Source organism: Numida meleagris, chromosome 22 (assembly GCF_002078875.1).
Source record: "Numida meleagris isolate 19003 breed g44 Domestic line chromosome 22, NumMel1.0, whole genome shotgun sequence".
In the NCBI taxonomy this organism is placed as follows: Eukaryota; Metazoa; Chordata; class Aves; order Galliformes; family Numididae; genus Numida; species Numida meleagris.
Genome location: NC_034430.1, coordinates 5332707 through 5354409, shown reverse-complemented (window position 1 = coordinate 5354409; position 21703 = coordinate 5332707). Strand labels below are relative to the sequence as shown.

The 21703-nt window shown below is 54.2% G+C and overlaps 5 protein-coding genes across 14 annotated transcripts; 3 read left to right on the top strand and 2 right to left on the bottom strand.

The window, feature by feature from the left end:
- LOC110387321 (coiled-coil domain-containing protein 28B-like) lies at nucleotides 1109-5658 on the top strand. 5 transcript variants are annotated; one of them, XM_021375337.1, is made up of 6 exons: nucleotides 1184-1419; nucleotides 1923-2083; nucleotides 2182-2330; nucleotides 2402-2556; nucleotides 2656-2678; nucleotides 2778-2968. In XM_021375337.1, the coding sequence occupies exons 1-6, from the start codon at nucleotides 1321-1323 to the stop codon at nucleotides 2827-2829; spliced, it is 639 nt and encodes a 212-aa protein (XP_021231012.1). In that variant the 5' UTR covers nucleotides 1184-1320; the 3' UTR covers nucleotides 2830-2968. The 5 variants fall into 5 exon arrangements, with proteins under 5 accessions (XP_021231011.1, XP_021231012.1, XP_021231009.1 ...); XM_021375334.1 differs by lacking the exons at nucleotides 1184-1419; nucleotides 1923-2083; nucleotides 2182-2330 and adding exons at nucleotides 3304-3447; nucleotides 3984-4323; nucleotides 4515-4633; nucleotides 5066-5658 and having other exon boundaries at nucleotides 2337-2678; nucleotides 2778-3170; XM_021375333.1 differs by lacking the exons at nucleotides 1184-1419; nucleotides 1923-2083; nucleotides 2182-2330 and adding exons at nucleotides 3304-3447; nucleotides 3981-4323; nucleotides 4515-4633; nucleotides 5066-5658 and having other exon boundaries at nucleotides 2337-2678; nucleotides 2778-3170.
- Nucleotides 5164-10513, top strand: DCDC2B (doublecortin domain containing 2B). Of its 5 annotated transcripts, XR_002432465.1 has the most exons (7): nucleotides 5164-6407; nucleotides 7295-7352; nucleotides 7745-7815; nucleotides 8382-8513; nucleotides 8795-8941; nucleotides 9389-9464; nucleotides 9546-9765. XR_002432465.1 is itself a non-coding variant. In XM_021375339.1 (6 exons), the coding sequence occupies exons 1-6, from the start codon at nucleotides 6130-6132 to the stop codon at nucleotides 9860-9862; spliced, it is 768 nt and encodes a 255-aa protein (XP_021231014.1). In that variant the 5' UTR covers nucleotides 5164-6129; the 3' UTR covers nucleotides 9863-10513. The 5 variants fall into 5 exon arrangements, 4 of the variants coding, with proteins under 4 accessions (XP_021231014.1, XP_021231013.1, XP_021231015.1 ...); XM_021375339.1 differs by lacking the exons at nucleotides 9389-9464; nucleotides 9546-9765 and adding an exon at nucleotides 9772-10513 and having other exon boundaries at nucleotides 8804-8941; XM_021375338.1 differs by lacking the exons at nucleotides 9389-9464; nucleotides 9546-9765 and adding an exon at nucleotides 9772-10498.
- Nucleotides 10758-13332, bottom strand: TMEM234 (transmembrane protein 234). Its single transcript, XM_021375342.1, has 5 exons — nucleotides 13205-13332; nucleotides 12419-12570; nucleotides 11945-12011; nucleotides 11676-11768; nucleotides 10758-11122 (listed from the first exon to the last, which is right to left on the bottom strand). The coding sequence occupies exons 1-5, from the start codon at nucleotides 13215-13217 to the stop codon at nucleotides 11061-11063; spliced, it is 387 nt and encodes a 128-aa protein (XP_021231017.1). The 5' UTR covers nucleotides 13218-13332; the 3' UTR covers nucleotides 10758-11060.
- EIF3I (eukaryotic translation initiation factor 3 subunit I) lies at nucleotides 13226-17368 on the top strand. Its single transcript, XM_021375332.1, has 11 exons — nucleotides 13226-13319; nucleotides 13514-13606; nucleotides 13760-13847; nucleotides 14422-14487; nucleotides 14816-14965; nucleotides 15070-15197; nucleotides 15479-15589; nucleotides 15999-16088; nucleotides 16343-16416; nucleotides 16582-16674; nucleotides 16972-17368. The coding sequence occupies exons 1-11, from the start codon at nucleotides 13317-13319 to the stop codon at nucleotides 17051-17053; spliced, it is 978 nt and encodes a 325-aa protein (XP_021231007.1). The 5' UTR covers nucleotides 13226-13316; the 3' UTR covers nucleotides 17054-17368.
- Nucleotides 18131-21697, bottom strand: LOC110387319 (myotubularin-related protein 9-like). 2 transcript variants are annotated; one of them, XM_021375330.1, is made up of 12 exons: nucleotides 21563-21697; nucleotides 21242-21455; nucleotides 21027-21086; nucleotides 20677-20785; nucleotides 20338-20463; nucleotides 20029-20202; nucleotides 19732-19949; nucleotides 19475-19636; nucleotides 19247-19388; nucleotides 18950-19170; nucleotides 18653-18804; nucleotides 18131-18537 (listed from the first exon to the last, which is right to left on the bottom strand). In XM_021375330.1, the coding sequence occupies exons 2-12, from the start codon at nucleotides 21436-21438 to the stop codon at nucleotides 18374-18376; spliced, it is 1725 nt and encodes a 574-aa protein (XP_021231005.1). In that variant the 5' UTR covers nucleotides 21439-21455; nucleotides 21563-21697; the 3' UTR covers nucleotides 18131-18373. The 2 variants fall into 2 exon arrangements, with proteins under 2 accessions (XP_021231005.1, XP_021231006.1); XM_021375331.1 differs by lacking the exon at nucleotides 21027-21086.

The window sequence follows — 21703 nt, the reverse complement described above, 5'->3', positions numbered from 1 at the left end:
CACTGCTCTTCTGGGAGACATCTGCTTGCTTGAAAACCTCTTGCTGCAGCTTCTCTTTACAACAGACTATTTTCAGCATTGCCTTCCTTTTGCGTGAAGCTGAATTGAGCTGGCCTGAGCTGTTCCTCTCAGTGAATGCATTCAGCGGAACAGTTTTGGTTTCTTTTCTGGTGACAGCTGCTCTTGCATCTTCTCTCTGCAACTGTACAGTGCCCTTGCAAAGGACCTGCCCTCGGAGCTGCCTGCAGGAGGTGCTTCTGCATCCCCCTTTCTTCCATGGGGATTCCAGAGAGTTCGAGTCTAATGAAGGAGGCTGTTCTGAGTCTAATACGCCTCCGCAGAGCCACAGTCTTGAACATCCACTGGGGTGCGCTCCCTGGGGTTTTCTGGGCTTCTTCTGGCCCTACAGTGCCAGCGTCGCTTCCTCTTGCGCGAGTTGCATCTGACTTGGGCAGGAGCCTTCTGGAGCAAGCAGATGTGGCTGGGGAGAGGGCTGCAGCCTGGCTCTGGATTTCTCTTTCCTGCCCTTTCAGTCAAAGAAAAGTCTCATAGAAAATCACCAACACCCCCTCGCTTTTTTTTTTCCTGTTATGGTACAGATAACCTCTGTGGGTGGCTGGTGTATGTATCTTCGTATCCAATAGAAATGCCCACAAACTCGCTGCTGCTGTGTGTGTTATTTCTCATTCATTAAGGACCATGTTTGGGAGTGAAATTTGGGACACTGAGTCATAGAATGGAGAAGCTGGGGGAGGACCTTCAGCTGCAAAGCTGCTGGCAGATCTGTGCCTATGGACAACTGGGGGGCGGGGCTCCGTGCCCAGGACACTCAGCACCAGGCAGTTTGTTGCTCTTCCCTCCCTGTGATCTGGGGGCCCCATCAAGGGCCCCCACTGCCCCCATCCCTGTGGTCCTGTGTGCCAGAGGACTGCAGCAAGGGCAAATCCTGCAGTCACACAAATCCGGTGATGCTGGGGAGTCTTATGGTAAACCCTGGATGGTTTAAGGGAGTGGCAGGGAGTGACATTCCCCCCTCTTTTCTACCAGGATGCTCGTAGGGAAGACACCCGAGTGCAGACCCCACTACCTACCCCAAACCCTCACTGTGTGCACATGGCTGCTGCATCTGCTCCAGCTGTGCAGAAGGGAGGGCCGGATCCTGCCTTCCCCACATGATGCTGGTGCTGAGCTCCAGGGCCACCCGCACACTGTGGCCACTCCCGTGGGCAGTGTCCAGCACTGCCCGGCAGCGTCCAGCAGTGTCCATCCAGCAGGGCCCAGGGCTGTGCTGAGGCTGGAGGAAGTTCCCTTTCCCTTTAAATGCAAATCACAGCCCCAGGGCTGCGGGAACACTGTCAGTCCAGCGGTCCTGGGGACGCAGCCGGGTGGCACCGAAGGCTGGAGCAGGGTCTGGCACAGGTCAGTGTCTCCATTGCGCTGTGGTGTTTGGGGTGTGGGGCTGGAGCCCGTAGACAAATGGGCTCCCGCAGCACCCACCGCATAGCCCTGTCCTGCCACCACCAAGGGCCCAGGTGGCAGAGAAGCTCGGTGGGAGATGAAAGACGCTGGGGAGGGTGCGAGTGTGTTGGGTCCCTCCTGTAGTCTCTGCCCTAGCTCCGGGTTAGGGCATCTGAAGTCCTTCCCTGCCCCATGGGGGCTGAAATCCTCTTTTCTGCAGCTCCGGGAGAAGACGCTGAAGAGTAATCCCCGGCTGGGAGTTCCCCGGGTGTTTTTCAGATCCCAGGCTCTGCTCCATGCCGTGATGCCCCCATGCAGACCAGGATAACGCAGCCTGGGCCTGGCTGCTGACCCCAGCAAGTGTGGGCTGAGCACTGTCTGTGGCTTCCCGGCTGCTGCGAGGACCAGAAGGCCCCACGTGGGGAAGTGCTGCCGAGATCTGTGTCCATCCTTGTCCTGCTCAGGTGCTTCCCCTGTGGCTCTCGATTCTCTCTGGGATGGAGGAGCGGAGGAAGAAGCGGAGCCCCAGGGGTCAGCCGGCATCACGGCTTCTGCCCACCAGCAAGAGCACATCCTTCGCGCTGCCGCTGCCCGCCCTGCCCTCACAGCATGCCAGGCCACGGCGGTCAGTGCTGCGGGTGGGAGGAGAGACCATCCCCTGTGGCCCCTCCAGTGCTGGGGGGGTGGTCTGGTGGTGTCACATTGCCCGTGTCCTCCACACAGGGCAAGCAAGGAGAGGGTGAGGGCAGGGGCAGCGCGGGGGGCCCCGCTGCAGCACAGCTTCCTCACCGAAGTGTCCGACGTGTGTGAGATGGAGGGCGGGCTGCTCGGCCTGCTCAGCGACTTCCACTCGGGCAAGCTGCAGGCCTTCGGTGAGGGGCCGGGAGCCGGGGGGTGCGGGGGTCACACTGGTGGGTGGTGACAGCTCTACGTGCGGGTGCAGGGAAGGAGTGCTCCTTCGAGCAGCTGGAGCACGTGCGGGAGATGCAGGAGAAGCTGGCGCGGCTGCACTTCGGCCTGGACGTGTGCGTGGAGGAGCTCCCGGAGGAGCAGAAGAAGGTGGCGGCTGACAGGAACCTGGACCAGCTGCTGGCACATGTGAGTGCCATCTCCTCACCATGTGCCCGGGCCTGGAGCGCTGCTGGGCGTCCTCGCCCCCTCCCCCACTGCCTCAACCTCTGCCTTTGCCTCCCACAGCTGGAGGAGCTCAGCAGCTCCATGTATCCTGCACGGGCATGGGGCGGTGGTGGTGGTGGTGGTGGTGGTGGTGGTGCTGGGGACACGGCATCCCGCCGCGCTTTCCCTTGACACCAGCCCAGTCAGAAGCTGCACCTGGCGGAGAGCCCCAGCCCTGAGGAGGCCGCGGCCTGACGCAATGCCGGCCCTGCTGCGGGGAGGCGGCCCCGCGGGATGGGAGAGAACAGGACGGGACAGCGGGTTTCCCCCGGGCCCACCCTGCGGGGCCGATGGCAGTGACACGTCGCTCACCGGGTACAGGGTCACCGAGCCCCCTCACCCCCCCGCCCCGCCCCGCCGCCATTTTGGCGGGCCGCGCACAGTGGTGCTGTGACATCATCAGACGGCGCCGTTACGTCATCGGACGGCGTCCCGTTGTCACGGAGGCGATGGAGGCGGCGGTCCCGGCTCCGGACCCGCGGGAGGAGGCTGAGGAGTGGCGGCGGCGGCTGCTCCGCTCAGTGACCCGGCTGCAGGTGGGGCCGCGGGAGGGCTGGGCCGGGCCGCGCTTCATTAAAGCCGCACCTCGCTCCGTACCCGGCCGTGCTTCTTCTTTCTCGTGGGGCCGAGAGCTGGGCGCTGAGGGGCTCCTCCCTGCTCTGCCCGCAGGCCTGCGTCCGGGGCTTCCTGCTGCGGAGGCGGCTGCGGAGCGTGCGAGCGGAGTACGAGGAGGTGGTGAGGGAGATTGAGGGGGACCTGAGCGAGCTGCAGTGGAGGGGCCTCTATCTGCCCAGGCCCATCTTCGTCCCCGAGGTTCGTGGTGGCACTCCTCTCTCGGATGTGTGGGGTGGGCTGGGTGCTGCAGCTCTGGGGGTGGGATGCTGGGTTCTGTGGGTCCGTGTGGCACCAGCAGCGATGCCTTCACAGCCTCATCACTGAAGAAAAAGTGGTGGTTACACAGCCAAGGCCAGCTTTGGTCTTCCCGTGCTGTCACCCAGTCCCTGACTGAGGGTCCTGAGCATTGTGTCCTGCGGGTGAAGCTCAGCCTCCAGCCAGACATGGGACCTGCACAAGTGATTCTGTACAAACTGCCTCCGTGCACTGACCTCACATCAGTTAGCGATGGCTGAGCGCTACTCTGTAATGCATGTTCCAGTCCTGAGAGAAAGGCCTGTGGCAAAGCTTGCAATGGTTCAAACCAGAGCACGTCAGGTGTTGTGGCAGAGCTGCTGGTAGTGGCAGGTCTCTGGCTAGGGCAAAGCACTGCCCCACAGCAGAGCTGCCTTTCAGATCTTTCTACTTTTTTTTTTTTTTAATGTCTGTTCAGTTTTTCACGTGTCTCCTAGAAGCCAATGAAAGGGAAGTGCTCAGCGATGCAAGAACCTGTATCAAGTGACAAGGACGGCACAGAGAAAAGACAGCAGGAGCTGGATGTTTCCAAACCGGAACGGGATTGGGGCTGTAGCACTAGCGTGAAACCTCCAGCCCAGCTGCAAAGCAAGAAAGAACTGAGTTCCGAGGGTGAATGTGATGTAGCTAGCCCCCCAAATCTAGGGGCTGTTGCAGGTAAAAGCTCTGCAAAAAGGTGCAGTGCCCCGGCACAGAGCAAGGAGTGGCAGAACACCAGCAGCATTTCATCTGTATGGGACAGCGCTGACCTGGAACCAGGGTCCCTCAAAGCCTGCCTGGGTAAGAGACAGCAGTCCCTGCACAGCACGGTATTCTGTTTGGTGGTTTGAATAACCACGTGCAGGCGACAAAGTAGGTCTTTGGAGAATCAAACTCTTGAGACTGCACTGGAGAGGTCAGAATAACTCATTGCAGGAGAGAGATACAATTTAAGTATTTTAGCAATAGCTTCTTCTTCCAATTCTTTGCAGAAATTCCCCTTGTGGATGTAAAGGAGCTTCCCCGAACTCGGTCTGGCCTCCAGTCCTTCAGAAATCACTTGATCATGGAGCTGCTGTGGTTGCAGCAAGCTATTAACAGCCGTAAAAATGTAAGGGCTTGTCTCTGCCTCTTGGTCAGAGGGGTGCGGTCTGCGGTGGGATGAGAGGTTGGGTGGTGATAGTCTGGTTTCCTCAGGTTTGCCATCAGATGATGGCAGTGTTTGATTGTTGTTTTTTTTTCTCCTTCTGTGAGAGTGGGGGAAAAAATGAAAAAGGAAAACAGAAGCTGTTAGATTTGGCTATAAGCTTAGCTTCTGTCCTTCGACAGAGATGTTGCTGTTTGATAAGTGTTGTGACTGTATAATACAGTAACATACACCTAGGAACCATCTAACTTAGCAAGCTGCTGTTTGCACTGGTTAAGGTGAAGTTCATGTGAATCTTCTGGCCAAGTGTGATGACTTTGGCTAATCTGCAGGTGCTTTCCTGCTTCTGGGTCTCTGAGATTTAATTGCTAACATTTGATTTTCTTTCTCTTGCAGTACCTGAAGCTGAAACAGAGGCTGGAGTCTCCTGGCAGCTAGGAAGGCATTCCTGAGCATGTGGGACATTTTGTACTGTTGTGGAGGAGCAGAAGAACTGCAGCACCAAAGTCACAACGTGATTTCACAGACAGCAGCATCCTGGGGGAACGCCAACTCTATGAGCTGATGTTCTCCTCATCAGATTCATGTGGCAAAAGACTTTTATTTCTTTCAAATGTTAATATTTGGTCAAAGCAGGGATTAAGTGATGTTGTGACACTAAGGAGGTTATGTGCCTTGGAGGGATTCCCAGGGAGTCCTCCCTCCACAAGAACCCATCCTAAGGGTAAACTGAGGCTGGGAAGATTGTCACAAAAGTTCCTCGTTGACCAGCTCATTGCTTGTGGTCGAATTAACATGCCTGAAGGCCACAAGTGCTTTGACTCTGTAGGAATTAGTTCTTCTCCACTCAATTGTGGGTGACCTATACCAGTATCTGAACTGTATTTTTGGGATGGCTCTGTTTATGTCATATCTCTGCAATGTCTGGGACCTCCAAGTGCTCATTTTGACCAAGGGCAATCTGTTCAATGCAAGGGGCAGTGTATTTGCTGTGGTGTGTTTGTCCAATGTGTACAGAATGGAAACCTGCTGCATGTTTCATACAGGTAGCAAGTGATGGCAATGGGATGACAGCTTCTGGGCATTGCTACTCCGGATGAGATGCGAGCTGCCACCAAAGATACTGGCACTGCACCTCTCAACTGCTTTATTTGAGCCTCTTGGCCACGGTAGTTAGCTTGGGGTGAGGTGAGGCTTAAAGAGCCGTGTGGTTCCTGGTTCTCAGGTGACAGTGTTTGCAGGTTGTTTGATGTGGCCTCCAGCCTGGCCCACAACTTCCTGGTGTTGCAGCCGTGGTGACGGACAGTTGCTCAGGGGACTGATGAGGAGGGACAGCAGAACATAAAGGCAGCTGGTCAGAAGGGCGTAGGCTCAGTGGGAGACCTGCTGGAGCTCTCCTCTGTGCTCTCTGTTGGTCTGTCTGCCTCTCTGGTCAGTGAGGCTTCCCTGACCCATGGGGAATGAGCTCCCGTGGCTTAGCTCTGGCTCATCCAGCCAAGAACGTGGTGGTGTATCGCAACGGTGACCCCTTCTTCCCCGGGAGGAAGCTGCTTGTGAACCGGCGGCAGTTCCTGACCTTTGAGGCATTTCTGAATGAGGTGACCAAGAGCATTCGTGCACCCTTGGCTGTGAGGAATCTCTACACACCCAGGCATGGCCATCGCGTCGCTGAGCTGGACGACCTGCAGGATGGGTGCCAGTATGTGGCTGCGGGCTTTGAAAAGTTCAAAAGGCTCGAGTGAGTAGATGGTCCCTTCGGTCTCTGGGTTTGGTAAGCAGCTCTAGATCACCTCTGCAGGGAATATTTTGAGGTGTGAATGGTGGGGGGAATAGGTCAAAGTGGTGCAAACCCAAAGAAAAGTGGAGAGAGATTAGTTTCTTTTCCTAATGGAACTTACTGAATGTATTTCAGGTTGCTTGAAAAATGCATGTATTCCTGACAAGGTCACCAGCTCTCAGAAGAAAAAATGCTGGGGGAGACGTGCAGTCTCCAGCTGGCTGCGCGTGATTGGTGCTGCTTTGCCTCGCATGTACCTTGTTTTGTGGGGTGTGGGAGGTTCTAGCAGAGTTGCCAGCCACAGTTTCCGTTCTGATAAGTACTGTTGCTTTTGTTTTGTGGAGGTTTCTTTTGTTTTCTAATTCTGCATGAAGTAGAACTGTTCTGGTTCATCCTGAAATACAGAGGGCTAAAGAAATTCTGGCATCATTTCAGTCTTGAGGGGATGTGTGAGATGTGTGTGTTGGGTGAATTTGGCTCCCTGACTACATATTGCATTCTGTTGAGGAGGTGGTCCAGGCTGGATTTAGCAGTAGTCAGTCCTTGTAACAGCAGTCAGTCCTTGGAGCCTTGATCAGTGCTTAGCTCAAAGGAATAAAATGTTCTGGATGTCTTTACTGTGGATATTTGAAATAGTCTGTGTTTGACTGGGAGTTTCTTAAATAGACTTTAATGTGAAATTGTGGAAGCTCATGAGATGAAGTACGTGGAGGATTTTTTTCAAACATGACCCAAATAATAAACAGACATATTGGCAATGAATCAAGACAAAGCAGTTAGACATTTTCTCACTGCTGTTCAGTCGCGGCCTGGTTGGTACATGGGAGTGTCATCTTTTGTTCTCACAGCTATTTAAATTATGGAAGGAAGGAGCTCCATGGGACAAGCAACAGCAGCGGTGTGCAGGTGAGTCTGAGCTGAGTGTGGACAGGCAAGAACACAGACTGAGCTGGGAGGTATGGCTGAGAGCTGGCACTGGTGGAACAAAGTTGAGATTTAAGACTGCAGTATGTCCAGTAGAGATCCTGTGAGAATGACACAGGAATCAGTAGGATGATGTGTGAGATGATGCAGGGGCTGCTTAACACTGAGGGGAAGAAGGATCTGCTCAGAGGTTCCGGAATGCACTCAAGTATGTGAAGGACCTCCCCAGGCCTTCATGTTGCTGACAACAAACCCCCACCTAGCAGCAGGGAGTGTGAAGGCAGGGTAGGAACCTCCTGGTGGAGAAAATGGAACAGACCTGGGAAGCTTTGTGCCAGAGCTGTCTATCTTTTGTGCACTGAACTTGTCTCTAGACCTGCACCGTAGCTCCCTGGAAGTCAAACGCTGCAGTGCGATGGCAGAAGCCCACCCACCTCACAATACAGTAAGTGCTCAGTGTTTTCTCCTGGGAAGGTATTTGGGAACGCTTTTGGAGGCTGAAGTAGGGAATTTCTGTGTGAGATCCTGAGAATCGTAGATTCATTAAGGTTGGAAAAGGCTTCCAAGATCATCTAGTCCAACTGTCCACCTACCACCAATATTTCCCCACTAAGCCATGTCCCTTAGTGCTACATCTACACGTTTCATGAACACTTCCAGGGACGGTGACTCAGCCACCTCCCTGGGCAGCCCATTCCAGTGCCTGACTGCTCTCTTGGGGAGGGTTTTCCTAATATCCAACCTGGATGCTGCCCCTCAGGGACAGTTCCTTCCTTCTACCAGAGCTATTTGTTGTAAACATTGTGTGAATATGTGCCTTTTTTCCCCTCTTCCACATACCACCTCATCTGGGGAAACAGAACAGAAATGCCTGTGGCTCAGTTACCGATTTCAAGGTGCTAGTGACACTGAAAAGCTGCCAGGGGCAGAGAATTGATGTCTTCATAACTGTTATTAAAACATTCCTGCTCACACTGTCTCATGGCATGCTCTGGATTGTTTCTACTGTAGTGTTTTTCGGAATGGGGATTTGTTGAGCCCTCCTTTCCAACTGATGATCTCCAAGAGCACTCTATTGCAGTGGGACGCACTCCTGGCTATGCTGACAGAGAAAGTTGATCTGTGCAGCGGAGCTGTTAGCAGGTGGGTATTGGGGCAGGGCATTGCTGGGTCTTCTTTCATTATATCCAGTAATACAAGCAGCACTTACTAGTATGCAGGACCAGGAGTTTAGATGCTTCTGGCATGCTTTGGCAATTTCTTTTACTTTTCAGTTTTCCCATCTTTAAATTGAGGATAACACCAGGGATAATCTTGGTCCTGATTACCGCTTTGCACTTGTTTGCTTCCACACTGAGGAGTTGTTCTCTGTATTGTCACTTCCCCTTGTATTGCTCTGCACCTTTTGCTGTCTCTTTCCTGAGGCTCTGCAGGCTGGATGGCACGCAGGTGTCCAGCGGGGAGGAACTGGTGAATGGCAACTACTATGTGGCAGTGGGAACAGAGGAGTACAAAAAGCTGCCTTACTTGGAGCTGCTGGTGCCCCAGGACTCTGCATGCAGGACACTCTGGTATGTAGGCTATGGCTGAGAGGTTTAAAGAATCATCTTGGTGGTCTTCAACTGAAGCCATCCTTCCCATAGCCTTCCCATTCAGTGCTGTCTGCATCAAGGGCTGAATTCTGCTTAATGAGATGGAAGTTTAGGAAGAAAGAATGTGGCTTCAAAGCTTTCAGTGTTAAGTGCCTGGGACAGACAAACACACAAAGGTGGAGGCACCCGTTGATCTGGTGTGAGAAATAATTTTCTGCCCTGGTCAGAATCTCGCACTGCTGCAGGGACTAGAGAACACATCAAACAATAGTTTAGAGCAATTGCTTGGGGAAGTCGTTTTGTTTTCTCACTTTGAGTTTACAAATTACTGTGCTTCCCCGTAGAGTGTGTAAAGCTGAAAGTAACCGCCAGGGGGAGCTTCAGAAACCAAAGGACAGGGTGTAACTGCAGGGCTGTGCATTTTAGGAAGTCAAGAGGTTGATTTCTGGGTCATGAACATTTCCCTTCTTCTGGATCGTGAGAGTAACAGCTCCCTCCTACAGTAAGCATATAAGACTTTCCTGGTTTTTTTTTTATTTTTTTTCTGGAGGGGTTCCCACTTCTATCCTTACTCCTTTTCCAGAGAGCTGCAGAGACTGCAGAAGAATTTATACCAAAAGCCAAAATGATATACCGCAGTATTTATTCCGCTTCATGGTTCTGTGAAATGTGTAAGATCCCTCCTGGCTGCTTTCAGATCTGTTATGTTAACGTTCCATACCCCCAGCTGTGACTTGTTAAGCAGGACTTGCCCGTATCCAGGTGAAGCTTTGAAGCTGACTTGTAATAAACGTGTTTTTTCTTCTTAGCACAAAAAGGCATGGACTAAGGGCAAATCACAAAACGCTGTCTCAGGGAAAAGGGACAACAATGGTTCTGAAGATGAAAAGCACTGAATGATGTTTTCCTTGGCAGTAAAACTACTCTGAAGAGTTAAAGGACTGTGATGAGAGGACAGTTAGGTAAACTGCTCTCTGCACTGCTGCAGGTAACAAGAGGCGAGTATGAGGTCAGTGTAACACCACAGACTGGAGAAAGTTTCTGACGTATTAACAAACTTTTCTGAAATCAAGCACCCTAATTATCCGGGCCCAAGAAAGAGACTACCAGTGAACAATGAACCAGATGTACAGTTTTGTTAAATGCCAAAAACCTGAAGAACTTTCCTCATCTCTGTGGCGTGATGATGTGGTAGAGAAGATGTCTGCTTTTCTGAACTTTAATTCAAAAAGCAGTTTGTATCCAGACTCAGGAAGGAAGAATTATAATATAATATACTCCTTTACAACAAAATGTCTGCCAGAAAGTTTGTTCTGCGTTAGATACTTCGAAGAAAATTCATAGCATCATTGTCCCTCTGCTTTAGAATGCTTAGGTAATGTTTATAGCAATGAAACCTGCTCTCAAAAATACAGTTTTGTTCCCTGATTTAGGAAAAGACATAATAATAATTAACTGTTGTATTATCCTTGTTTGCACAAGGCTTATTGTATTTCCCTCCCCAGTGTTGCTGATTAATTACAAACGTAACAAAGATCTTTCTTTCTGTGATCTATTTGGTATTTTGGATTATTTCACTGAAAAGATCTTTATCTCCATAATAACAAACTGCACTGTTGTTATTACACAGGTGAGAGGCACTCTACAAGATCCCTGTGGATAAAAGCTGTGTCAAACACCTTGGTGTAAAGGGCTGGCACACTGCAGCTGACAGCAGTCAGGCACTTTCCTGTGCTTGGCCATGAAAGGAAAAGTTCCTAAATAGATTCCTTCTGTAAAAGAGCAGATGGTCCTAGAAGGTCCATTTGAATGATTTATTAACCAATTATTACCCTTCCAGTGCTGAACAAGGCAATTCAATCATCCTTGCCTTGAACGACCCACAGGAAAAAATCCTTAAGACACTAAATAGGATGTCCTTGCAACTTGCCTTGTTCCACTCTGGTACTCAGGGAATATCATCCATGCTTTCAGTCACCCGTGTGTCAAAACAGCTTCCTTGAGGCAACTGAGCCAAATGAGCTGCTGCTGAGCCAGAAGTCCCCTCTTCAGCCATGGGTTACCTTTGAACAGGTTTCCTCTGCTCACTGTGCCTTGATCATGAACCAGCTACACAGAGGGTGACTCCCAGGAGGGTGAGCAGCATCCCTGCCACAGCCCCTACAGAAATACAGAATTCTGTGTTGGGAATGTACACAGTTCAACACCAGTCAGTCAGCCCTTGTCACTGCTAAACACATGATTCTCAACTGTGATGGTAACGAAGATAGTGTAAATGGATACTTATACTTATTGCTAATCCTCTATGCCTGCTGTTTTTCAACTTTCAAGTTTCCTGCTATTTTCCAACTTTCAGAGCAGGATAAATGTTAGTGCATGGAGTAAGGGACACAAAGAAGGATGGGTGGTGACATTTTGGGGCTTATGGGACATTTCTCTTATGGTTAAATACATCATTAGGTGAAGGCTCAGGCCTATACATTCTGCTAGCTTACAGTAGCCAGTTCCAGCCAGTTTAAATTCACTAGCCCTACCCACATACGAGTCAGTTTCACTTCCTTTTCAGCTTCCTTGCAAGAACTACTGCTTAAGTACTTACAGTGCTTGTATCAGTATTTGCTGATTTTCAGACTACCAGAAGGGATCACACAACATTTAAGATAGCAAATAGATGCAGAAGACAATGTGACAAAATGTTTCAAGTGCAACTTACTTTTACCACCGATATCCTCTCCCAGAATCCTTCCAGTCACCAGTGTGACTATCAGAGCCAGGGAGTTACAGAGTGGCACTGCCAGGGACAGTTCTAAAATTGAACAATTGTAATACAGTTTGAAATGGATAATCTTGTAAAAATTTTAAGATATGAGTCCTTCATTATAACACATCCACTTAATGTTTAGCCAGAACACCAAACTAATCAGTAATACAGCTCCTCCCAAAATCCTGATCAACCCAGGCCACAAAGCAATTAAAGCTAACCTGCAGATGCCAAGGTGAAGTAAAAGAGGAGTGATCCACATTGGTTGAGCAGAAACGGTACCATGTACTGCAGAAAGAAAACAGGTCTGTTGGTCACTGCATGGAAAACCATCACTACCTCTAGCAAGCAGGCAGCGAAGGAGGCCTGACCCATGCTCAGTGCCACGTTTGGCAGCAGAAATGCAGCCCACTCGTGATTTTGCTGCTAGTCATGACCTCTTCACAGCCTTGGATCCCCAGTCTGCAGAAGGCAGACAGGTCTTCATGTAAAATATGAGGGTTAATGACCTTCTTTCTACAAAATAGTCTGTAAAAAAGTTCTGTATAAGAAGAGCAGTGCTACAGGTGATTAAATTAAACATTACAGAGGATAAATAACTTTTCTGGTAGATGGAAGGTATCAAGTGCAGAAAGAAGCAGAAAGGAATGGTCCCATGACACCTCCCTGGCCCAGGAGCCCAGCTGAGGTCGCACCTTGTAGTTGAGTCCCAGGAAGCTGATCTCGGCCAGCAGCTGCTGTAGGTGGCCCTGGCGCTGCACATCCTCCAGCCCCGCTGCACCCGTCCGCAGGAACGGCCCAGTGCTGCCCCACAGCACAGCCACCAGCACCAGCGCCGCTGCCTCTCCTGTAGCACAGCTTCAGCTCAGCCCTGGGGCCGTTGGCCCAGCCTGCCAGCAGCCCTTCGGCCCACAGCTAGTGTCCCATCACAGAGGGCCCCATGCCAGGCATGCTGCCACAGGCCCCTCTGGGAATGCTCTTGCACGGCCCTGCCAACAGCCATGTTCCCTCATGGAGAGTACCACAGCCCGTGGCCGCGATCCCCCAGCCAAGAAGGCCTGACCTGTGGCCAAGTTTTCCCTTCAGGGAATGCCCCACAGCAGCCCAAAACCATGGCCACATCCCCCTGTAAAGCAGGCTCCTCGCTGCTGCTGCTGCTGCTGCTGCATCCCCCCTCATAGAAGGGCTCTGCCTGTGGCCACATCCCCTCTCAAGAAAAGCCCTTCCCGGGTTTGCCGTGCCCCAGCTCTCAGGCAAAGCCCCTTCTGGGGCCTGCACAGCCGAAAGTCTCAGGAAAGAGCCCGCAGGGCTCCAACCCGCGGCCATTCCCCGCCTCAGGGAAGGGCCCTCAGCCAGCCTAACCCACGTTCGCCCCTCCGGCCTGCGTTCCCCGAGCTCTTGCGGCAGCAACAGCGAGGACCAGAGGCCCCGAGCCTCCTCCCCTCAGCCCGTCTCCCCTTTCCCCAAACCCGGAAGCTCACCCGCGGTCGCCATAGCGACAGCTTCGGACTTCCGCCTTCGCGCGCCCTCTGACCCGGAAGCGGTGCTGCGCGCCCGTCCTCTCGCGTCGGTTCAGGCAGCGCCGCCGCCGCCATGGTGAGAGTGGGAGCGGCGTGGGGTTCGGCCGGGCGGGCTGCTGGTGGCTGGGCGGTGCCGGGCCCCGGTCGGGGTTCCTGGGCTGATGGCGGCTGGCAGCCTGCCGCCCCCACAGCGGCCCGAGAGCCCCGGCCGGGGCCAAGGCCTTGCTTGGCCTGAACGTTAAACGGTGTCTTCCCTCACCCCCCATGCAGAAGCCGATCCTGCTGCAGGGCCACGAGCGTTCCATCACACAGATCAAGTACAACCGCGAGGGAGACCTGCTCTTCACTGTGGCCAAGGATCCTGTGAGTATGGCTGAGCCTGTGAGGGGAAACCATCCCTCCCGTGCGTGCTGGGGGGAAAGGGTGGAGAGATAAAGGAGTGGTGATTAATTAACGGGCGTAATTAATTGGTCAGTGCGGTGAGAAGGGTATTTGAGCTGTTGTATCTTCTCTTAGATCGTCAACGTTTGGTATTCAGTAAATGGAGAGAGACTGGGCACCTACAACGGCCACACAGGAGCTGTCTGGTGCGTGGATGCAGACTGTATCCTTTGAACGGTGAAACCAGTTTGTCCTCTTGTTCCTTAGAGTGATTCAGTGCAGATGGTTTCTCTCAGCTGCTGTAGTGTGGTGAGCACAGCAGCCATACAGCGCCTTTTATTTTCCCTTATGCCATCTCTTGGATATCTGTGCCCCTTTTTCTTCCTGTTGTTTGGAACAATGTGTGCTGCACATCCCGCTTTCTCTCATTTGTGCTTCATTGCTTTTGTTAAGGTGGCCCTGGAAGCACAAAAATGGTGGCTGAGTAGCACAAGGTTTTCCCTTTCTAACATGCGCAGGAGGTAGCAGAGATGAAAACATGCCAAGGTTGTGCCAAGGCAAGAGCAGTAGCCTTTTTCTTTGTCAACCCAAAAGGAAGGTTGTGGGTTTTGTAACAGGAGCGCTTGAACTTGCTGCTGTACGGGAGTATTGCCGCTCCTGTAATGGAAATTGCCCAAGCCCTACAATTTCTCAGTGTAATACAGCTTTTTAATCTTGTGTATAAATACTCCCTGGGTATCTAGATAGTTGGCTTTTGGGGCTGCAGACATGCTGATATTCCCTAACTGCTGACCAAGGGGACACACGACATGTGCTCACTGGCTCTGCAGATAACAGCTGTCGGCTCTGGGACTGTGAAACAGGTAAGGCTCTTCTCTTGCACGTGGCTGTGTCTGACTCACAGCTCTGTCCTGTTCTGGTGTCTGCGTGCAACATGTGCCTGTTTGCCCCCTGAAAGAGGTCTGAGTCCTTTCTTGAGTGTTTGTGTATTTGCCTGGTTTTCAGTGAACACTTAGTCAGTTCACTCACCTCGCTGCCCAAGCACGCGTTTATTGCCTTCCAGTCACCCAACCTGTTTGTCAGCTCTGCCTGATGCTCCTGTCCTTGTTGTGACTGGGCTTTTATTTGATGACTTTTATTAATTTTGCAATGCAAGACCAGATGAAGTGATGGTTTCTGCTCTGTGTTCAGGAAAGCAGCTTGCTCTGGTGAAGACCAGCTCAGCAGTGAGGACGTGTGGCTTTGACTTTGGAGGAAACATCATCATGTTTTCCACGGACAAGCAGATGGGATATCAGTGTTTTGTGAGCTTCTTTGACCTGCGTGACCCCAGCCAGATTGGTGAGGAATCTGGGCCTGTGCCTGCAATTGGGAATAAAGGGAAGTATTGGCTGCCAAGAGCCGGTGCCACTCAGTCTGTCTGTCTCCGTTCTTCCTTCCTGCAGAGAACAACGAGCCTTACATGAAAATCCCCTGCAGTGACTCTAAAATCACTAGTGCTGTGTGGGGCCCTTTGGGAGAATTCATCATCGCAGGACATGAAAGTGGAGAGCTAAACCAGTTCAGTGCCAAGGTCAGTGTGATAAGGAGCAGCATCACCTTCGGGCAGCAATATCTGGGAGAGGATGTTGCAACGTTCCTGTTGTGATCACGAGGCAGAACATGGGCTTTTTGGCTCAAACCAATGGCCTTGTGGAAGGATAGTTAAAATATGTGGCTCTCTTCAGCAAGGCTAAACATACAGATGCCCTCCTTTCTGCTGACAGCGACATCTGAAATTGTTTTTAGCAGAGAAGTTGTGTGTATGCTCGCTTTACTTGCCAGCTCACTGAAGCTGCTTTGTTTACCCTTCAGTCAGGGGAGCAGCTTTCAAACATCAAGGAGCACACCAAGCAAATCAATGACATCCAGACCTCCAGGGACATGACCATGTTCATCACTGCCTCCAAGGATAACACCGCCAAGGTGAGGCCTCCTGCCGGGAATGCGGTGCATTGCTGACATCTGCTTGCAGGAGCCCTGCTCAAAGACATGGCTGCCTCAGAGGTTTGGTCTTTGGGAATTTGAGCACACGTAAAGGCAAAGCTTAGTGGGAGGGTTCAGTGGGAATGGGGAGGCATCACCATGTTAAATTAGCAGCCAGGCATTGGACACAACACTGCAAAAACAAAGGCTGCATATTTGCACCTCCAGAAGGTGACAGAGGTGAGAATTACCTTGGGCTTATATTTTGGGATTCTGGAGAAATGTCTTTGGGATTTGGATGCCCAGGAGTGACTTCAGAGCTGACATCTGCTCATGTGAGGACTGGCAGCCAGGGGTTGGGATTTGCACGAATTACTTGGACTGCTACTCTCTTCCTTTTGCATTTTAGCTGTTTGATTGCACAACACTGGAACATCTGAAGACATTCCGGACAGAGCGACCAGTGAACTCTGCTGCACTGTCCCCCATTTTTGATCACGTAAGAATGAGCCCACTCATCCTAACAGTTCTACTGCAGCTTCTGCGTTGTCTTAGGCAGCTGCAAGGCACAGTGTCACCAGTTCAGCCTGTGCTGAACAATGACTGTGGGATGGGGCCAGGGGATTTTACTGCTGTCGGGGCTCTGCTAGGTTAGTAGGGGGCTTCCCCAAGGCGGGGTTCCCTCCTTCCCTGGCTGTTGCTGCACATGTGGTGTAAGCAGCACTGTAGTATTGTAGCTTTTCTTCTTTGCAGGTTGTGCTTGGTGGTGGGCAAGAGGCCATGGATGTAACCACGACCTCCACCAGGATTGGCAAATTTGAGGCAAGGTTGGTGCTCTTCTCTGGCAGGGCTGAGTCCGCACTTGGAGTACGCTGCTGTTCCCAGAGCATCTTGCTCTTGGCGGTGTTTGGAGAGTTACTAAAATTGCAGAGCTTCTCTGAGGAAACCTGATGGTGTCCCTAACCAGGCTCCTCACTTCTTTCTTCTCCCAGGTTCTTCCACTTGGCTTTTGAAGAAGAGTTTGGCAGAGTGAAGGGTCATTTTGGTCCGATAAATAGTGTTGCTTTTCACCCCGATGGGAAGAGGTGAGGATCTGTGTGGGTCTTCCAGCAAGCCCCCATCAAATGTGGCTTGTGTTTTGGTTGGGGTACGGCTGGATTCACACAGAACTGCAGTGGGAACGGAGCCAGCACCTTCCCAAATTCTGCCATTCCACCCCTTTTGCCTCCCGTTACACTGGCTGTGGGGGGTCACTGATGCCTGGCTGCATATTTTGGCTAATATTTTTATTAGTTTTTGGATTCCATCTCTTACTAGTTTAAACCTCTCCCCAGTGAGCTCCTGACAAGATCAGTGACTTTCTTGTCTTTTCTCCCATACAGTTACAGCAGTGGTGGTGAAGATGGCTACGTTCGCATCCATTATTTTGATCCCCAATACTTCGAGTTTGAGTTTGAAGCTTAAAGGAGGATGACTTCTCCTCTTCTTTCCTCTTCCAACCCATTGCTCGGTCCGTTGTCTCCAGCACAGAACTGTTGTAAGGCCTGAAGTTAGCCTGCTCCACTGGGGGCAGCAGGAAGCAGCACCAAACTCAGGGGTTGTATGAATGTGGGAATCTAGAAACCCAACCAGCTCAAAATGGCACGAGTGGCCAGAAGGGAGTTGAGTTGGCTGCCTGCCTGCCCCTGTGGATGCTAACTTCCTGACCTGCGGGACATATTTATATCAGTGGAGGAAAAAAAACATCAGAAAATAAATAGAAATCTTTTCTGAACTCAAGGAAGAGTGCCTCTATTCTTTTGGTCTGGGACAAAATTAGCGTGACTGCTTTGCTTTTCCCACTCTGCTGGCAGTGTCTTGCTCTCTGCCCAGCAGCAGACAGTAGTGCTGGTGCTCCCTGTGTCTCTGTCCTCGCCCAGGCTCAGGTTAACTCCTTCCCAGTGATGAGCTGCAGCTATTGTTGAAGTCCAGATCTAGCAGTGCTGGATCTGTGAACAGCCTGGAAATGCAGTTGCCAGTCATTGTTTTCCAGATGACACGCGCCCGGTTCAAGTGCTTTGTTTATTTGCTGGACTGACCCCGAGCCAACTTTCCTCATGGAACAGTTATTTCCTGCACTAGGAGGGTTGTGTTGCAAATCCTCATCCTTCCAGACCCCGTCCCTCTGTCTTGCTGGCTGCCTGGCTGCAGGGGTGGTTTCTATCTCTTTCCTTCCTCGAAACTAGGTTCAAGGGCAGATCGCCCAGGCTGGCTTGCAGCTTGGAGCGACTGGTGTAACACAACCTGCAGCCAGCGTGCCCTTTGTGGAAAGGCTGGTGTGAGCTTAGCGTGTTCTGCTGCTTAGATTTTGCTGTGTCAGCCACGCCTTGGTCAGGGCAGGGCCCACGAGCCAGATACGCTGCAGCAGGAGCTGCTGGGCACGTGGGCCGCCTGCTGCTAGGTCCAGGTACGAGAGCTGCTGAAATCCCACTGGGGAGCAGAGCAGGAACATCCCAACACTGCCCATCTCCGGCCAGAGAACGCACTCTTAAAGCAGGAACAGACTGTGAGAGAGAGACCACTTTACTGTGACGTGCTCAGGCTGCATGGCTCACAGGCTGCTCGGTCGAGTCTGTCCCCCTCTCCCAGGGATGTCCATACAGTTCTGGTCTGCGCAGGCTCCTCTGGGCTCCGCAGGGCGTGTGTCCCGCACAGCGCTTCCCGCAGGGAGCTGCAGCATCGCCTTGGTGCATCAGCTCATGGTGGTGGGGGACGATCGCCAGGACGAGGTGCTCGTGCTGCCACTCATCTTTCATTCTCCATCCGGGTAGTGGGGTCGGAGAGCGAGCGGCTCAGTCTGTTCTCTGTGCTCTCCTTGACAGGTGTGTTGCTGCTCTCCACCAACCGCCATATCTCTGCCCACGCCTCATCCAGGTACTGGGATGAGCGGATCCAGCGAAAGAAGAAGCCTAGGGGACAAGGGGCCGAGTCACTGCAGCTGTGTCCTACTGCAGGAGGGACGAGCAGAGCTACTGCATGCAACCCAGATGGGCTGGGAAAACCCAAGGGCTGCACCCGCCTTACCCTGCCACAGCTGGATGCTCTGGGGCTCCACCGAGGGCCAGATGACCAGTGGGTTAGGCGAGTAGAGGGGGTTCAGGTACTTCTTCCTCTCCTCGGGCTGGTCCAGCCAGGCCCAGAGGGAGTGCGTGCTCTCCTTCACTTTGCACAGACACCTACAGGAGAGCCAAGATGTGCTTCAGTCCCTGGGACTGACCTGGGATGGTGACCCAGGGGTCTGCCCCTGGGGGTGAGGGTCTGTTCTGGAGCACAATGGCTTTGCTCATGGGGCACTGCTGTCCCCATGTCCTTGCCACTTGCCTCTCCTTCTCATTGTTGCAGAGGAAAGTGCCATAGTCAGAGGCGTAGGCGTTGTCGAAGAGGGTGAGGAGCAGCCCCTCGCTGAACTCCAGCGAGAAGGGGAACTGCCGGCTCAGCTGCCACACACAGTCGAGGAAGAGGAGGAAGAGCGGTGCCTCCTGCTTCAGCCGCGCGTGCGAGTAGGCAGAGCGGGCACAGCGCAGGTGGAAGGGATGGCCGGCCTGCAGGACCCCGTGGTAGCATTAACAGGGCTGGAGGGAACTAGAGGACCCCCACCTCAGCTCTTTCTGCCCTCACCTGGATCCACTCGCGCTCCAGCAGCCCCTGGAAGCCCTTCAGCGTGCGGCAGCCCGGCTCCAGGATCACCTGTGCCAGCGCTGTCACCAGCAGCGTGGTGTCCGTGCCCTCTGCTCCGTGCACCAGCACGCTGCTCTCCTCCCTGCGGGCACAGTCAGGGCATTGCTGGCTGCGCCATGTGCATACGTCTCGGAGGGAGGGGAGGGATACGGGGCGGCAGCCCCCTACCTGTCCAGGCACTGCGCAGCCAGGCAGGCCGTGCTGAGGGCCGCCTTGACGTGGCTCAGCCAGCGGCAGCTCTCCAGCCGGCCCAGCCAGCGGTCCATGCCCAGTGAGGCGTCATTGCAGGCCTCCACCAGCTTGATGAAGCTCTCCTGCAGCGGGCGGCCGCTGTGGAAGGAGGGGGAGAAGGGAAGGACAGCAGGGTGAGGGGCTGCGGGTCTGCTTTTGGGGGCTGGAGCTCAGAGCTTCAGCACAGCCCTCACCGCTCCAGTGGCCGGTGCAGTCTCTTCCACTGCGGGTACGAGGACTTGGGCTCCGTGCCGCCTCCCGTCATCCGCGCCTGCTTGGCCATCTGGGCTGAGCGCGTGTCGATGATGAAGCCCCGCTCGCCCTCGTCCAGCACTGACCCCAGCAGCATCTCGTCCTCGGGGCAGCGCTTGCGGTTGGGGCCGGTCAGCGGCTGCCCGCTGCGGAGCATCACCTGCGGGGAGAGGGCGGCGGGCATCGCCTGGGGGCATCGGGGTGGGAGGCTCAGGGATGGGGCGGGGGTGAGGACTCACGGTCCCGTTCCTGGCGTGGTAGTAGCTGAGGACGGGGAAGCGCCCGCCCTGCCGGAACCGGGCCGCCCTCCGCAGGGTCTCTTCACTCACGGCCGCCGGAACGATGACAGCAGGAGGGTACGTGGGGCACGTGGCAAAGTCCTGGTTCACGTCACTCAGCCGCCACTGGGTGGTCTGGGAGAGACGTGAAGGTGGGAGGGGGGAGCTGCCTCCCCCTGCACCCCAGCCAGGTGTAAAGGACCGATCTGGTCACCCCTTCCCTCCCCTTATGGGTGAGATGTGACACCGGACCCCCCTCTCCAGTCCCACCTGCGTGGCGATCTGCTGGAAGTACTGCTCCACGGGGAGCAGCGGCCACCCCTCCTCCAGCCGCAGGCTCTGGGGCCGGTGGAAGAAGGGGTACATCATCATCACGGAGTCCACCGAGGAGAGGGCCTGCAGCAGAGCAAAGCGGAGCTGGGGGAAGGCTGGGAACGTCCCCTCTGCAAACCCCATCCCTGTTCCTTCCTGCAAGGCTTGGCAGCGCGGGTGCCCCGTGCAAACACAGCCCAGCAGCTGAGTGTTTACCCACGTTAATGGCAGACCCAGAGCAAACACTGTGGGCAGCCGCCTGCTCCTGCCAACCCTTTGCAGCCCGGCGCAGCTCACCTCGATGGAGCTGGCGATGTTCAGGCACTCCTCCATGCCCGGGATCTCCAGCTGCAGCACCTTCAGGTCCTTGCAGCGCAGCGTGATGGTGCCAGAGGAGCCAGCCAGCCTGGGGAGGGCAGCGGGGTCAGGGCAGGAGGGGCCGTGCGTGCAGGCAGCCCGGAGCTGCCCTCCGTCCTGGGGGGGTGAGCAGGGCACAGCACTGTGCGGGGCTCCCGGTGGCTCTGGGTGTGCCTGAAGCTGTGACTCCCAGCAGCTCCCCTCTGAGCAGCCGTCCTTGCCCCACAGAGCCGCGTGAGGCCGGGCACTGCCGGGCAAACTGGAGGAGCTGAGAGCACCTAAAGCCAAACCTGGTGTCCCGCGGGGAGCCGCTGCTCCGGGGAGGCTGGTACCAGCCTACATTCTGCACTCTGGGGCACGGAGGAGAAGAGGAGGTCAACGCCCACGGCCACGGGGCACGGGGAAGGGGAGGGAAGAGGCTCTGCGGTGCCGAGAGGGCAGCGGGGAATTCCTCCCATCGAGGACGGGATGGAGAGGGGGCACAGGGCGGTGGGAAGGGACCCACCTCTTCTCCACGGCGTCCACGTTGCGGATGAGCAGCCAGAGCTCCACGGCGCTGGGCTGCCCGTCGCCGCCCGGGCAGGAGGAGAGCAGCAGGTGGTGGCTGGTGATGCACAGAGTGCCCTTCACCGCCGGCTGCCCCGCGCACGACAGCAGCACGCTCTCCACCGTCGCCGTTTTGATCAGCTCGGAGAACTCCATGGCGGTGCTGGGCCGGGCTGGAGGGAGAAAGGGGAAATCCTGAGCGGCACAGCCCGGCTGGAACCCCTCCACCCCCCGTCCCTCCCCGCCGTGCAGCCTCCCTCCTCCTCGTTTGCATCGTCACCTAAAGCATATGTCGCTTCCTCCGTGCAGAGCTGCGCTGGTTTCCTCCCCGGCACTGCTGTCACCGCAGTGGGGAAACTGAGGCAGAGACCCGCGGGGGTCTGCGGGCGCCGGGACGCTGCGCCCGGTGCGGGCTGGGGGG

Coding starts and splice junctions, on each gene's coding strand:
- LOC110387321 (XM_021375333.1), top strand. CDS start 2,925: ATGGCAGTGACACGTCGCTCACCGGGTACAGGGTCACCGAGCCCCCTC. Junction 3,171..3,303: donor GCTCAGTGACCCGGCTGCAG/GTGGGGCCGCGG, acceptor CTCTGCCCGCAG/GCCTGCGTCCGGGGCTTCCT. Junction 4,634..5,065: donor CTATTAACAGCCGTAAAAAT/GTAAGGGCTTGT, acceptor TTTCTCTTGCAG/TACCTGAAGCTGAAACAGAG.
- DCDC2B (XM_021375338.1), top strand. CDS start 6,130: ATGAGCTCCCGTGGCTTAGCTCTGGCTCATCCAGCCAAGAACGTGGTG. Junction 7,353..7,744: donor GCAACAGCAGCGGTGTGCAG/GTGAGTCTGAGC, acceptor ACTTGTCTCTAG/ACCTGCACCGTAGCTCCCTG. Junction 7,816..8,381: donor CCCACCCACCTCACAATACA/GTAAGTGCTCAG, acceptor TTTCTACTGTAG/TGTTTTTCGGAATGGGGATT.
- TMEM234 (XM_021375342.1), bottom strand. Junction 12,012..12,418: donor TCCTGGGACTCAACTACAAG/GTGCGACCTCAG, acceptor TTCTTTCTGCAG/TACATGGTACCGTTTCTGCT. Junction 11,123..11,675: donor AGAGGATATCGGTGGTAAAA/GTAAGTTGCACT, acceptor GTATTTCTGTAG/GGGCTGTGGCAGGGATGCTG.
- EIF3I (XM_021375332.1), top strand. Junction 14,966..15,069: donor GCGTGACCCCAGCCAGATTG/GTGAGGAATCTG, acceptor TCCTTCCTGCAG/AGAACAACGAGCCTTACATG. Junction 16,417..16,581: donor ATTGGCAAATTTGAGGCAAG/GTTGGTGCTCTT, acceptor TTCTTCTCCCAG/GTTCTTCCACTTGGCTTTTG.
- LOC110387319 (XM_021375330.1), bottom strand. CDS start 21,438: ATGGAGTTCTCCGAGCTGATCAAAACGGCGACGGTGGAGAGCGTGCTG. Junction 19,950..20,028: donor ACCACGCCAGGAACGGGACC/GTGAGTCCTCAC, acceptor CTCTCCCCGCAG/GTGATGCTCCGCAGCGGGCA. Junction 19,637..19,731: donor CTGCACCGGCCACTGGAGCG/GTGAGGGCTGTG, acceptor CTCCTTCCACAG/CGGCCGCCCGCTGCAGGAGA.